This window comes from Trachypithecus francoisi, unplaced genomic scaffold, assembly GCF_009764315.1.
Source record: "Trachypithecus francoisi isolate TF-2019V2 unplaced genomic scaffold, Tfra_2.0 Lachesis_group13, whole genome shotgun sequence".
NCBI classification, from domain to species: domain Eukaryota; kingdom Metazoa; phylum Chordata; class Mammalia; order Primates; family Cercopithecidae; genus Trachypithecus; species Trachypithecus francoisi.
The window spans coordinates 36,040,060-36,056,397 of record NW_022681458.1 but is presented as its reverse complement, the minus strand read 5'-3'; the positions used below and the strand labels follow the sequence as shown (position 1 = coordinate 36,056,397).

The window sequence follows — 16,338 nt, the reverse complement described above, 5'->3', positions numbered from 1 at the left end:
TCTAAGTCTAGAGTTTAATTCCTAGTTACACCAGTGACATCTAAATGAACAGTAAGTACCTTTTGTTTCATTTTTAGTATCTGTAAAATACAGCTATGTGCCACATAATGACATTTTGGTCTACAAGAGACCACATATATCATGGTGGTCCCGTAAGATTATAATGGAGCTGAAAAATTCCTAATGCTATAGTATACTTTTCATCATCATTTTAGAGTACACTTCTACTTATTTTTTTAAAAAAAGTAACTGTAAACAGCCACAGGCAGTTCCTTTAGGAAGTATCCAGAAGAAGGCGTTGTTATCATAGGAAATGACAGCTCTGTGCCTGTTACTGCCCCTGAAGACCTTCCAGTGGGATACGATGTGAAGGTGGAAGACAGTGATATTGATAATCCTGACCCTATCCAGGCCTAGGCTAATGTGTGCTTGTGTCTCAGTTTTTACCAAAAAAGTTTAAAAGGTTAAAAAAAGTATAATAGAAAAAGCTTATAGGATAAAGATATAAAGAAAAAATATGTTTCTACAGCTGTACAATGTGTTTGTGTTTTAAGCTGTTGTTACATAATATTCAAAAAGTTAAATTCAAAATTATAAAGTAACAAAGTTACGGAGATTATTGAAGAAAGAAAATATTTTTTAGAAATGTAGTGTAACCTAAGTGCATTGTGTCTATAATGTCTACAGTAGCGTACAGTAGTGTTCTAGGCCTTCAGATTTACTAGTATATCCTCACTCACTGACTCACCCAGAGCAACTTCCAGTCCTGCAAGCTCCATTCATGGTAAGTATCCTATGCAGGTGTACCATTTTTTGTCTTTTATACTGTGTTTTCACTGTAGCTTTTCTGTTTAGATACACAAATACCATTGTGCTGTAATTGCCTATAATATTCAGTAAATGCTGTACAGGATTGTAGCCCAGGAGCAATAGCTATACCACAGAGCTTACGAGAGTAAGTAGGCTAATCCTTCTAGGTTTAAGTAAGTACACTATGATGTTGATGCAAGGACAAAATTGCCTAACAGTGCTTTTCTCAGAATATATCCTCATTAAGTGACACACGATGTATTTTGAGAAGACATTGAGATACTTAAGTAAATGAAATAATATCTCTGCGAAGAATAGCAAAGGCTAAACTAATAAAACCATAGAAGTAGTTAATGTGTGAGGATACATCCAGAAAAAAATAAATAAAAAAGAAAATCCATTCCATGCACTTGCTGAAAATACAATACAGTAATAATTTCATTTGGAACTTCAATAGAACGTTCAGACTTTGTATATCTTTGGTACAAATAGAGTCCTTTGGGCCCAAGTGGCCCCAGACAACCACTGGGAGATTTGGTCTGTTCTTTTCTTCCCAGGACATAGATTTAGTTATAACAATTTTTACATCAGTGAAAAAAATATATTAATTAACTATCTGCAAGTTTCCTGTTTCTCTTTCTTCCCCACCTCAATTTTCCAACTTAGCATAACAAATGTATTTATTTTAAGAAGTGACTCCATTAAACATTATTTTTTTCAAAAGTAGAGAAAATCTGTTCTTATATTTTCTTTGTGGATCTGTGCAACAATGCTAGATTATAAGATTTAGGCCTCTCAAAATGCAGAATCATTACATTTTCATTGTTAGAGGCCAGTAGATGGAATTTTCTTACTTTTTATGTAAGCCTATTGATTTAGAGAGCAAAAAATTATAGCAGAATTTGTAAACATGATGCTATAAAAGAGCATGGCCATCACCTCTTTTTAATATTAATGACATTTTATATTTAGGGGACTATTGGGAGTTCCTGAATTTCAGATCCATGTCAGATGGTAACAGGCCACTAAGGCTTATAAAACCTGAGTGTTGACTGCCATTAGCAATTTTTTCAAGTATCTTCTTTAGAAAAGCAAGATTAACTTGACAAAGTGTAATGTCTAGTGAGGAGAGGAGCTGTTACAGCCAAAACATTGACTTTTTTTTTTCTTTCCTTTTTTCTTTCCTTTGTATATTTAAAAATCCAATGTTGATATTCTGTGTTCCATTTATTTTTGTAGTAATAATACATACCACCCACAGTTCTTGGTTATTTTATTTTATTTTTTATTCCTGCCAAGCTGTTACACAGAAAAAGGCATTTTTAGAACTAATGTTTGTAGAAATCATAGCACCAGAAAATTCACATTTATACTGAAGAACTGCTAGCAATGCCTATAGTGAAATAAGTGTGATGTTTCAAGATGGTAATAGGGATGGAGGTTGTGTCCCAAGGGTTTACTATAAAATCCTATTAAGCATTTGAATGGTAATGAAATACACCAACACTGTATTTTCTGAGGAATCTTGCTGCCAGATCTTACCCTAGGCCGAGGAATCGCCTCATGCAGTTTGCCTCTGGTTAGCATTACCTCTCATTTCACTGCACTTGTCTCCCCCATATAGCTCTTCTCCTGCTTCTCCTCTTTCAGCTCAACTGCATCCTGTCTTAGGCACCCACTGCCCCCAAGTCTGCTCAGCACCACCCACTGAGTTAGGCCTTTTATCTCCATCTCAAATCAAATGTTGTGGTTCTGTGACCTGTCTCACTGGATCCATATTCCCTGGGGTCCTCTGAGACACATCATAGTAGAATTATTTCTAATGTGTATCCTCCTGGGGACCAGCAGGTATCTACTCCTCTGTAGCATGTAAAGCACTATGTCTGGAATGACTATCCAAGATTGAATTATACGTCTCAATTTGGCTAATTTTTTTTTTTTTTATTATACTTTAAGTTCTAGGGTACATGTGCATAACGTGCAGGTTTGTTACATATGTATACTTATGCCATGTTGGTGTGCTGCACCCATCAACTCGTCAGCACCCATCAATTCATCATTTATATCATGTATAACTCCCCAATGCAATCCCTCCCTCCTCCCCCCTCCCCATGACAGGCCCCAGTGTGTGATGTTCCCCTTCCCGAGTCCAAGTGATCTCATTGTTCAGTTCCCACCTATGAGTGAGAACATGCGGTGTTTGGTTTTCTCTTCTTGTGATAGGTTTGCTAAGAATGATGGTTTCCAGCTGCATCCGTGTCCCTACAAAGGACGCAAACTCATCCTTTTTGATGGCTGCATAGTATTCCATGGCGTATATGTGCCACATTTTCTTAATCCAGTCTGTCACAGATGGACATTTGGGTTGATTCCAAGTCTTTGCTATTGTGAATAGTGCCGCAATAAACAAACGTGTGCATGTGTCTTTGTAGTAGAGTAATTTATAATCCTTTGGGTATATACCCAGTAGTGGGATGGCTGGGTCATATGGTACATGTAGTTCTAGATCCTTGAGGAATTGCCATACTGTTTTCCATAATGGTTGAACTAGTTTACAATCCCACCAACAGTGTAAAAGTGTTCCTATTTCTCCACATCCTCTCCAACACCTGTTGTTTCCTGACTTCTTAATGATTGCCATTCTAACTGGTGTGAGATGGTATCTCATTTTGGTTTTGATTTGCATTTCCCTGATGGCGAGTGATGATGAGCATTTTTTCATGTGTCTGTTGGCTGTATGGATGTCTTCTTCTAAGAAATGTCTGTTCATATCCTTTGCCCACTTTTTGATGGGGTTGTTTGTTTTTTTCTTGTATATTTGTTTGAGTTCTTTGTAGATTCTGGATAGTAGCCCTTTGTCAGATGAGTAGATTGCAAAAATTTTCTCCCATTCTGTAGGTTGCCTGTTCACTCTGATGGTAGTTTCTTTAGCTGTGCAAAAGCTCCTTAATCATATCCCATTTGTCAATTTTGGCTTTTGCTGCCGTTGCTTTTGGTGTTTTAGACATGAAGTCCTTGCCCATGCCTATGTCCTGAATGGTACTACCTAGGTTTTCTTCTAGGGTTTTTATGGTATTAGATCTAACATTTAAGTCTCTAATCCATCTTGAATTCATCTTCGTAAAAGGGGTAAGGAAAGGATCCAGTTTCAGCTTTCTACTTATGGCTAGCCAATTTTCCCAGCACCATTATTAAATAGGGAATCCTTTCCCCATTTCTTGTTTCTCTCAGGTTTGTCAAAGATCAGATGGCTGTAGGTGTGTGGTATTATTTCTGAGGACTCTGTTCTGTTCCATTGGTCTATATCTCTGTTGTGGTACCAGTACCATGCTGTTTTGGTTACTGTAGCCTTGTAGTATAGTTTGAAGTGAGGTAGCGTGACGCCTCCAGCTTTGTCCTTTTGACTTAGGATTGTCTTGGCAATGTGGGCTCTTTTTTGGTTCCATATGAACTTTAAAGGAGTTTTTTCCAATTCTGTGAAGAAAGTCATTGGTAGCTTGATGGGGATGGCATTGAATCTATAAATCACCTTGGGCAGTATGGCCATTTTCACGATATTGATTCTTCCTATCCATGAGCATGGTATGTTCTTCCATTTGTTAGTGTCCTCTTTGATTTCACTGAGCAGTGGTTTGTAGTTCTCCTTGAAGAGGTCCTTTACATCCCTTGTAAGCTGGATTCCTAGGTATTTTATTCTCTTTGAAGCAATTGTGAATGGAAGTTCATTCCTGATTTGGCTCTCTGCTTGTCTGTTACTGGTGTATAAGAATGCTTGTGATTTTTGCACATTAATTTTGTATCCTGAGACTTTGCTGAAGTTGCTTATCAGCTTAAGGAGATTTTGGGCTGAGACGATGGGGTTTTCTAAATATACAATCATGTCATCTGCAAACAGGGACAATTTGACTTCTTCTTTTCCTAACTGGATACCCTTGATTTCTTTCTCTTGCCTGATTGCCCTAGCCAGAACTTCCAACACTATGTTGAATAGGAGTGGTGAGAGAGGGCATCCCTGTCTTGTGCCAGTTTTCAAAGGGAATTTTTCCAGTTTTTGCCCATTCAGTATGATATTAGCTGTGGGTTTGTCATAAATAGCTCTTATTATTTTGAGGTACGTTCCATCAATACCGAATTTATTGAGCGTTTTTAGCATGAAGGGCTGTTGAATTTTGTCAAAAGCCTTTTCTGCATCTATTGGAATAATCATGTGGTTCTTGTCTTTGGTTCTGTTTATATGCTGGATTACATTTATTGATATGCGAATGTTGAACCAGCCTTGCATCCCAGGGATGAAGCCCACTTGATCATGGTGGATAAGCTTTTTGATGTGCTGCTGAATCCGATTTGCCAGTATTTTATTGAGGATTTTTGCATCGATGTTCATCAGGGATATTGGTCTAAAATTCTCTTTTTTTGTTGTGTCTCTGCCAGGCTTTGGTATCAGGATGATGTTGGCCTCAAAAAATGAATTAGGAAGGATTCCCTCTTTTTCTATTGATTTGAATAGTTTCAGAAGGAATGGTACCAGCTCCTCCTTGTACCTCTGGTAGAATTCAGCTGTGAATCCATCTGGTCCTGGACTTTTTTTGGTGGGTAGGCTATTAATTGTTGCCTCAATTTCAGAGCCTGCTCTTGGTCTATTCAGGGATTCAACTTCTTCCTGGTTTAGTCTTGGGAGAGTGTAAGTGTCCAGGAAATTATCCATTTCTTCTAGATTTTCTAGTTGATTTGCGTAGAGGCGTTTATAGTATTCTCTGATGGTTGTTTGTATTTCTGTGGGTTCAGTGGTGATATCCCCTTTATCATTTTTTATTGCGTCTATTTGATTCCTCTCTCTTTTCTTCTTTATTAGTCTTGCTAGCGGTCTGTCAATTTTGTTGATCTTTTCAAAAAACCAACTCCTGGATTCATTGATTTTTTGGAGGGTTTTTTGTGTCTCTATCTCCTTCAGTTCTGCTCTGATCTTCGTTATTTCTTGCCTTCTGCTAGCTTTTGAATGTGTTTGCTCTTGCCTCTCTGGTTCTTTTAATTGTGATGTTAGAGTGTCAATTTTAGATCTTTCCTGCTTTCTCTTGTGGGCATTTAGTGCTATAAATTTCCCTCTACACACTGCTTTAAATGTGTCCCAGAGATTCTGGTATGTTGTATCTTTGTTCTCATTGGTTTCAAAGAACATCTTTATTTCTGCTTTCATTTCGTTATGTACCCAGTAGTCATTCAGGAGCAGGTTGTTCAGTTTCCATGTAGTTGAGCGGTTTTGATTGAGTTTCTTAGTCTTGAGTTCTAGTTTGATTCCACTGTGGTCTGAGAGACAGTTTGTTATAATTTCTGTTCTTTTACATTTGCTGAGGAGTGCTTTACTTCCAATTAAGTGGTCAATTTTGGAATAAGTGCGATGTGGTGCTGAGAAGAATGTATATTCTGTTGATTTGGGGTGGAGAGTTCTATAGATGTCTATTAGGTCCGCTTGGTGCAGAGATGAGTTCAATTCCTGGATATCCTTGTTAACTTTCTGTCTCGTTGATCTGTCTAATGTTGACAGTGGAGTGTTGAAGTCTCCCATTATTATTGTATGGGAGTCTAAGTCTCTTTGTAGGTCTCTAAGGACTTGCTTTATGAATCTGGGTGCTCCTGTATTGGGTGCATATATATTTAGGAGAGTTAGCTCTTCCTGTTGAATTGATCCCTTTACCATTATATAATGGCCTTCTTTGTCTCTTTTGATCTTTGATGGTTTAAAGTCTGTTTTATCAGAGACTAGGATTGCAACCCCTGCTTTTTTTTGTTCTCCATTTGCTTGGTAGATCTTCCTCCACCCATTTATTTTGAGCCTATGTATGTCTCTGCATGTGAGATGGGTCTCCTGAATACAGCAGACTGATGGGTCTTGACTCTTTATCCAGTTTGCCAGTCTGTGTCTTTTAATTGGAGCATTTAGTCCATTAACATTTAAGGTTAATATTGTTATGTGTGAACTTGATCCTGTCATTATAATATTAACTGGTTATTTTGCTCGTTAGTTGATGCAGTTTCTTCCTAGCCTCGATGGTCTTTACATTTTGGCATGTTTTTGCAATGGCTGGTACCGGTTGTTCCTTTCCATGTTTCGTGCTTCCTTCAGGGTCTCTTGTAAGGCAGGCCTGGTGGTGACAAAAATCTCTAAGCATTTGCTTATCTGTAAAGGATTTTATTTCTCCTTCACTGATGAAACGTAGTTTGGCTGGATATGAAATTCTGGGTTGAAAATTCTTTTCTTTAAGAACGTTGAATATTGGCCCCCACTCTCTTCTGGCTTGTAGAGTTTCTGCCGAGAGATCTGCTGTTAGTCTGATGGGCTTCCCTTTGTGGGTAACCCGACCTTTCTCTCTGGCTGCCCTTAAGATTTTTTCCTTCATTTCAACTTTGGTGAATCTGGCAATTATGTGTCTTGGAGTTGTTCTTCTGGAGGAATATCTTTGTGGCGTTCTCTGTATTTCCTGAATTTGAATGTTGGCCTGCCCTACTAGGTTGGGGAAGTTCTCCTGGATGATATCCTGAAGAGTGTTTTCCAACTTGGTTCCATTTTCCCCCTCACTTTCAGGCACCCCAATCAGACGTAGATTTGTTCTTTTTACATAATCCCATACTTCTTGCAGGCTTTGTTCATTTCTTTTTCTTCTTTTTTCTTTTGGTTTCTCTTCTCGCTTCATTTCATTCATTTGATCCTCAGTGGCTGATACTCTTTCTTCCAGTTGATCGAGTCGGTTACTGAAGCTTGTGGATTTGTCACGTATTTCTCGTGTCATGGTTTTCATCTCTGTCATTTCGTTTATGATCTTCTCTGCATTAATTAGTCTAGCTGTCAATTCTTCCACTCTTTTTTCAAGATTTTTAGTTTCTTTGCGCTGGGTACGTAATTCCTCCTTTAGCTCTGAGAAGTTTGATGGACTGAAGCCTTCTTCTCTCATCTCGTCAAAGTCATTCTCTGACCAGCTTTGATCCGTTGCTGGCGATGGGCTGCGCTCCTTTGCAGGGGGAGATGCGCTCTTATTTTTTGAACTTCCAGCTTTTCTGCCCTTCTTCTTCCCCATCTTTGTGGTTTTATCTGTCTCTGGTCTTTGATGATGGTGACGTACTGATGGGGTTTTGGTATAGGTGTCTTTCCTGTTTGATAGTTTTCCGTCTGACAGTCAGAAGGACTGTCTGTTGGTCTGTTGGAGATTGCTTGAGGTCCACTCCAGACCCTGTTTGCCTGGGTATCAGCAGCAGAGGTTGCCGAAGATAGAATATTGCTGAACAGCGAGTGTACCTGTCTGATTCTTCCTTTGGAAGTTTCCTCTCAGGGGTGACTCCACCCTGTGAGGTGTGGGGTGTCAGACTGCCCCTAGTGGGGGATGTCTCCCTGACCCTAGTAGCTAGGCTACTCAGGGGTCAGGGACCCACCTGAGCAGGCAGTGTGTCTGTTCTCAGATCTCAACCTCCACGTTGGGAGATCCACGGCTCTCCCCAAAGCTGTCAGACAGAGTCGTTCGTGTCTGCACCTGCCCCCGCTGCTTCCCCTATTGGACTTCAGCTGTGCGCTCTCCCCAGAGGTGGAGTCTACAGAGACAGGCAGGCTTCCTTGAGCTGCTGTGAGCTCCACCCAGTTCGAGCTTCCCAGCGGCTTTGTTTACCTACTTAAGCCTCAGCAATGGCGGGCGCCCCTCCCCCAGCCTCGCTGCTGCCTTGCGGATAGATCGCCGCAGACGGCTGTGTTAGCAGTGAGGGAGGCTCCGTGGGCGTGGGACCCTCCCGGCCAGGTGTGGGATATATTCTCCTGGTGTGCCTGTTTCCTTAAAGCGCAGTATTGGGGTTGGAGTTACCCGATTTTCCAGGTGTTGTGTGTCTCAGTTCCCCTGGCTAGGAAAACGGATTTCCTTCCCCCTTGTGCTTCTAGGTGAGGCGATGCCTCGCCCTGCTTCAGCTCTCACTGGTCAGGCTGCAGCAGCTGACCAGCACCAATTGTCCGGCACTCCCTAGTGAGATGACCCCAGTACCTCAGTTGAAAATGCAGAAATCACTGGTCTTCTGTGTCGCTCGCGCTGGGAGTTGGAGACTGGAGCTGTTCCTATTCGGCCATCTTGCTCCTGGCTAATGTTTATTGGATACCTCCATTGTGCAGAATACACTATCAGGAGTGGAAAGGCGAATGCAATAGTATTATTGTCCTTAAGAATAGTCGGAAGCAGGAGTCAAAAAACTTAGTCTTTAAAGTGCAAGAAAGTAAATATTTAAGGTTTTGGACTGTAGGTCTCTGTCACCACTCAATTCTGCCTTTGTAGAGCAGAAGCACTCATAGACAATACATAAACAAATAGGCATAGCTGTTCAGTAAAACTTGATTTGCAAAGGCAGGTGGCAAGGTGGTTTTGGACCAGGGCCATAGCTTGCTGACCTTTTGTCTAAAGTTACAATCTCTTTTACAAATTCTTTTCTGATATGGTCTTGGTGGGATAGATCCCACAACACAGATAACAACAAAAGATGATAATTAAAAAGAAGAGCCATTTGGCCATCCATGAAGTAATGACTGCAGGGGGTGCCATGTCAACATTTACAGACATAGGTATATATGAAATGACCATCCAGAAGACTGTACCTCATACACTCAAAGAAATCCAGAAATATTATTATAGGAGATAAGAATTCCAGACTTTTACACTGAAACAAGGGCTTTAAAAAGGTGTTTGGGCCCAGAGGAAAATAAAAATTCCTTACAGCATCCGAATATGTTGTTTAAGAAAATGTAACAAGGGGCGGGGCGCAGTGGCTCACGCCTGTAATCCCAGCACTTTGGGAGGCCAAGGCTGGCGGATCACAAGGTCAGGCGATCAAGACCATCCTGGCTTACACGGTGAAACCCCTTCTCAACTTAAAATACGAAAAATTAACTGAGCATGGTGGCAGGCGCCTGTAGTCCCAGCTACTCTGGAGGCTGAAGCAGGAGAATGGCGTGAACCCGGGAGGCGGAGCTTGCAGTGAGCTGAGATGGTGCCACTGCACTCCAGCCTGGGAGACAGAGCGAGATTCTGTCTCAAAAAAAAAAGTAACAAGGATAGAGTCAACAAATAAGATACTTACCTCAACAAACAAGATACTTACCTTTGCACTGATCACCACTTAAAAACACACACACACACATAAAAACACAGAAACACATAAAGAACCATAAATCATTCACATCTGTGTAATAAAAATTAAATTTAATGATTATAATAAAACTAGCCAGAGAAGAGGCTGTAGAAGACATGGAAAACGAGAAAGAGGAACATGAGGGGAAAGTTATCTACAGTCTAGTAAAAGAAATAGATGTAGATAAATAAATAATAGCTTGATAGAACAATACATACATACATAGTTCATTGCAGAAATGGCATTTGATATATGCTATCCAAGAATTACTTTACCTAATATTAATTAATAGATAAACCTAAAGTGTCACTGGATAGATATAGACAGTGAAAGTCTATTTCCTGGTCCTATCACTGCACAATGAGGTTCGGCAGCTGTGTTCCATGCAGTCATTACAGGACCTAGGCTTCTTCCCCTGGTGGCTGGGCACCTCGTCACCTGGCTTTCAGGTGATATAGTAGGGGAAAGGAAGAGAGAGTGAGGAAGGTGCACCCTCTCATAACCACTGAGACTGGGAATGACGTTTATCATAGCAGCTCACATTCCATTTGCAAGAACTAGTCTAGGGACAAAGAGGCCCAAGCAGTGGTGTCCAGCTGTATGCCCAGAAAGAGAGGAAGAGCACAGATAGAGTGGGCACTGGTCTTCTCGGCCACTGTTATAAAAGTGACAGATCCTTGGCAACAGCAAAGGCTTCATAGTAAAAGTGATATCTGAGGTAGACCTTGGGAGAAGGGTAGGACTTTGACAGGTGGAGTAGGTTTTGCAGTTACATAAGCAAAGATACTGAGGCAGGAGCACACAGGGGTGTGGTCAGGGAATGGTAAACTAACATGTAGTGGGGAATGATGTTGTTTGCCAGGATCATAGATCTTTATTCCACAAGCAATGTGTGCAGCTGAAGTGGTTTTGAGAAACAAGTTACATGATCACAAATATGTTCACCACCACTGTGGAAGATGGACTGAGAGGTTGAGGAAAGAAGATGAGAGCCAGCAGAAAGGAAGTTGTCCTAGGATGTCCATTGTTCCCAATTTACATTACAGTCCTTCTGCTCTGTTTCTCTTAGCAAGTCTTGAATACCTGACCGCTGCCACCACTACCAAATCAATGGACTCCTAGGGTTGGAGGTGGTGCAGGGACACGGTGCAGGCTGCCTTTGTGCTACTTTCCCCCTGGTCACCTACTTAGCAGATTTGCTTCAAGTTTCATTCCCAGAGCCATGTCAGCAGTACTACAACTACCTCCACATCAGTCTAGTGCCTGGGGCAGAGCTTGGAACAAGTCCTTGCCTTGTGTATTTATCAGGGTTCCACAGAGAAACAGAACCAAATGTGTGTGTGTGTGTGTGTGTGTGTGTGTGTGTGTGTGTGTGTGTGTATAAACTGATTTATGATAAGGAATTGGCTCATATGACCTTGAAAATAGGCACATCACATGATCTGCAGGGTGAGTCAGCAAGGTGGGGTTGCAGAAGAGTTGATGGTGCAGTTTGAGTCTGAAGGCCTGAGAACCAAAAAAGCTGATGGTGTGGTTTCAGTCTGAAGGCAAATGGGCTTGAGACTCAAGAAGCACCGATGTTTCCGTTTGGGTCTGAAGACAGAAAAAGTCCAATGTCCCATGTCACAGTCACTCTGGCAGGAGGAATTCTCTCTTATTCAGGAAAGAGGCAGTCTTTTTGTTCTTTTCACGCCTTCAAGTGATTAGACAAGACCCACCCCATTAGAGAGGGCAGTCTACTTATTTAAATGTGAATCTTGCTTAAAAGCACCCTTACAGAAACTCCCAGAATAATATCTAGGTACCCTGGGGCCCAGTCAGGTTGATATATAAAATTAACCATCATATCCAGCACGTGGACAAACCAAAGCAGGTTTTGTCACCAACAGCAGTTCTCAAGGGTAGAGAGATTTGTCTCTTATTCTGTCTCAGGGACAAATCAGGTACACATCTTACCAACTATGTCACTGTAATAGATACAAGTAGAACTTACAATCTATGGAATGAAAATCCTATGTTTACTTAACAGTTTGCATTTACAAATCACTGCTTAAATATAATTTAATTCTCATATTCCTCCAGTAAAGGTATTCTTGTTGCCTCTTTATGGCTTTAAAAATTGAGGCTTGGGGAAGTTGAGTAATGTGCCAAGTTCACACAGCAGTAGGGTTGGAAACATGGCAGTCTTGCTCCAAAAACCATATATTTAACCAGGATGTTCTATAATGCTTTTCATACACTAGTGAATATGGTTAGTAATTATGAGCATTCAATGAAATAATGTACAAGGCTTAATATAATATCTGCTATACAATAAGATCTCAACAACCTTGTTATTAGTTGTGGTGATATTAGAGGTACATATCTATTTTTCTAGTACAGAACAGACTGGAAAAGTATACATTTTTAGTAGGTGGGAAAACCAGGGTTTAGACCCGTCTTTTCCTTATAAGGCCTTAAACTCAAGTGTTGCCATTATGGCACAGACAGAAAAAAAGAGGGCATGTGTGTGTGTGTGTGTGTGTTTACCTCCACTATGTCTAGATGGTGAACAGATATACTATATCTCACGATTTTTTAAAAGAAGTTTTTGCTACTGACGCAAATGCTTTAATCACCATATAGTTCACAGTATTCACTATCGAGTCTTATTTACAAAACTGTTAAGGCATAAAACAGATGACTTTGTTAATCTTCCACAGATCACAGGTAATGGGTATGTGTCAGCCTTTTGTTGGTGGGAAAAGGTAGTCAAGATGCATGGAGTGGGTTTGCTAGGGGTTGCCTGCAGGTCACCAGTGTAAAAACATATTAGAAGGCTTAGATTTCCTCACACAAGAGGTATTCATTCTCATAAGGGCCCTTCAGTTCTGTGTGAGAACTTATTTATTTCAGGGCTGGTTTATGTGTTGGCTAAAACTGTGTCTGAGAGAGATACTGAAACCAAACCAGGCATCGAATGATTCTGCTTCCACTTTATACAGCTTCATTTGTTCTTTGTTTATAGACCTATTGCTGCCCAGTGACGGATGGACCGAGAGTGAAGTTCCACCTTCTCCAACACCACATTCTGCTCTGGAATCGGGCCTCGAAGATTACAGTCACAGGTATTGATAAAATGATATATCGGAAATGTTCCTCGTTATTGTTTTTCTGGGAGAACACAGCAACCTTATTCAGGAAACTTATTTTAACTCTATTTCTTTCTGGAATGGAAATCTTATAGTATCTATAATTCCTTTCTAGTGAAAGCTTCAGTGAAAGTTTCTCCTAGCTAATAGCTTAGATTGGGCATATTTTGCTTTCTGGTATTTGTTAAGATTCACCTTAAATTATTAAAACATTTAAAAGAATGGTTGAACTTTCTTTTACAAATTTAAAAACTAGAGCCATGGAGCTCAAAGAAAAGTGACATGGGAAGGTATCAAACAAAACTGAGAAAATGGGAAGCTTACAGGTTTTTATCAGTAATTGGCAAACCCTAAAGGTATTTTAAAAATAGATGTTCCAAGAAAGTTAATGGAATCTAAAAATTAAAGCAACACCATATATAATCTAAAATATTGAAGAGGGCACCCAATATTATATCCATTCTGTAATAGAAACTAAAAAAAATCAATAATTTTCAGAATCACACAAGCATGAGAGAGATTTACTAAGCATGTATACTATTTGACTAGGGGAATTCATAGATTTTGTTCTTCTGATGAGTTTTAAAAATCATTAAATTGTCCCTTTGCTATTTTCTGTATTTATTATGGCTGTTAGAAACTGTGTGTTTTATTCCATTCTGTGTCCCATGATAATCCTGTGAAATTTCTTCATTTTTCTTTCAGCAATGCTAGTGTCATTCCTATTATGTTTTTTAATACAGTCTGCTAAAAATAAAGCAGCATGCCAAGAGTATAGCTAACTCTATTAGGTGGAAGCTCACCTATATTTAGCTATCTCTGATTCTTATACTTTTGAAGTCAGTTATCTTGCTGACTACAGTTTCGTGAACTAGATTGATAATCACAATAATATTCTAGATCAGTATCTCTAGGGGTTTCATGAAAGAAAATGTGGACCTATTTAATTTTGTCCATTCATTTCCATTGCCTGCTCAATTCTGAATTGAAAATGACATTTTGTTGGCATTAAGAAAAGCCATTTAAAACATAATTTCATTTGTTCTACCTTACTGTTTATTCTGTATATATGTGCAAAATGATTGGGATGGTGCAAAGCTGAATCAGATATAAACCCTGTCTTCAGGAAGCGGGTAGGCTGACAGGTAGACTCGTGGGACAGCTGAAACACAAGGGTTCCAAGTGATACTTACCAGAAGGTGTAGATAAAATGCTCTGGGCATCTGAGGCCGAGGAGAATGCCTCCAGATGAAGGAATCAGAGAAAATGCTATGGTAAAAGTGTCACTTAAGCTGAACCCCAACTCATTAATAGCAGGTGGACATGAGATGAGCCCAGGAAGAAAGGGCATTTTGAGAAGGAAGGGCAGCAGAAGAAACAGCATGGAGATGAGAGAGTAAATTGATTTGCATAACTTGGGGCTGATCAGCCAGATGATAAAGCCCAGAGTGCAAGAATAAGGTATGCAGACTTCATTCGGTAGATAGTAAATCTTATTGTAGGGTTTTAGCAGGTAATACACATAATGAAACCTGGGTTTTTTTGTGTGTGTATAACATGGATTGGGTGAATGGAAGAGGGTTGATATCCCCTGGAAGCCTGAGACTCTTTGGATACCTTTTAGGTCCATTGCAGTCAGAGGTACTGAGCATCTGTGCAGGGGAGACTAGAGAGAAGCACTCAGGTGAGAAACCTTCAAGGGAGAGAGGTGGTTCAGAGATCAATTGGGATTTAGCAACTGCCTTTTTGGCTTCAAAGTCTCCATGGATTTCCTTCCTTCCCTTTTCTGCAAAGCCATTCCTTTGTGAATTGGGGAAAGAAAAAAGTTTATATTGGTCCTCACTGCTGTAAATCTTCATTACATGGTATGAACTAGTAACTTCCATCTTCTTTTCACTCTTCCTTCCTAGTCCCCTGTGTTTTAGGCCTCTGTTCTCACTTTTTTATTAGAACTGCTCTCTTAATCATCAACAGTAATCTCCTTTCAGTTGAAAGTATGACATTGTCTTAGACTTCATTCTTCTTTTCCACTCTTCAGTATTTGATTATTAAGTCATTCATTCACTTACTCATTCATTCAAAAGTATTTCTGGAGCTCTGAGCCAGACACTATAGAAAGAAATCAAATGGATTGGAAAGCATCCCTGCCTGCAAGCAATGCAGTGTCCTCTTAAAGAGACAGACACACAGATAATTAGGATGCAGCCCCTAAGCATTAGATGCAAAATGCAATGGGAGCCTAGAGGAAAAAGCTGCTAACTTTGTCTGGAGTTGTCAAGTAAGTTTTCACAGGAGAGTAGTGTTTGAGCAGTTTCTTGGAAAATAGAACAAAGCTATCTAGACAAAGAAGTGGTGGGAAGGGCAATTTAAGTTAAGGAAACCAGATGATGGGAGAGAAGAATGCAGAGTGTGTTCAGTGTGGCTAAAACTTGTGGTATCTCAGGGAAGACTCAATGGGAATGGCATCGTCTGCCCTGCTCCATAGGTGCCATGCTTCTCCAGAGAGTAGTGGAGAATCATTGACGCACTTTGAGCCTGGAGATGACAGTATCAGGCAGAGCAGTTTCAGTAACGGAGGATGGAGGGAATGGCAGAAGCCACCATAGACAAGGAGGCCGCTCAGACTGGGGACTAGCAAGAGAAGAGCAGGGCCTGGATGGAGGGATCAGCAGCATGGGTGGAGAAGAAAGGACAGAGATATTTTTAAAATAGAAAGAAGAAGTCTTAAGCCTTGAAACTCCCCTCCTAGGATCGTGTGACCTGCACCATCCTGCAATCTGCTGCGTTGCCTAGGTGACCAGCAGCAGCAGGAGTTGGATGTGTGAAACTTGGGATGGAGGAAGGACTGGAAGGGAGCCAGGAGGATTGAGCAAGAAAGGCTCTTCTGCCTTCTGCCTTTCAAAAAAAAAAGTAAAAGCCCGCTCAAAGGAAAAAAGGGTGTTTGAGGGGTGAGGCTATCTATGGTATGAGGAATGAAAAACAAATTGGATCAAACTTAATGCCTGTACAAAATGAAACTGGGAAATTGCTGAACCTGTTTTTACTATTATGCAATGATTATCACAGAAAAGTTTATAATATGTGGGTCTAAGTAATAAATAAATATAAAGGAAATAAACTTACTGTGGGATCTCAGGCAGAGTTGAAGCTAAATAAGCAGCAGACAGAATATATTGAATATTACTAACAGTTGAGACAACATTGAGCTATTCCCCACATGTTCACATTCTCTTTCTCTCTTTGTCTC

At 40.3% G+C, this 16,338-nt stretch overlaps 1 protein-coding gene across 4 annotated transcripts in view; it reads left to right on the top strand.

The window, feature by feature from the left end:
- PARD3B (par-3 family cell polarity regulator beta) overlaps window positions 1-16,338 on the top strand; it is a 1,137,826-nt gene that overhangs the window by 684,751 nt on the left and 436,737 nt on the right. For all 4 annotated transcript variants that reach the window (XM_033230595.1, XM_033230594.1, XM_033230597.1 and 1 more), the window contains one exon: window positions 12,968-13,067. In XM_033230595.1, coding sequence (XP_033086486.1) covers window positions 12,968-13,067 — 100 coding nt within the window. The remainder of the gene's footprint in view (window positions 1-12,967; window positions 13,068-16,338) is intronic.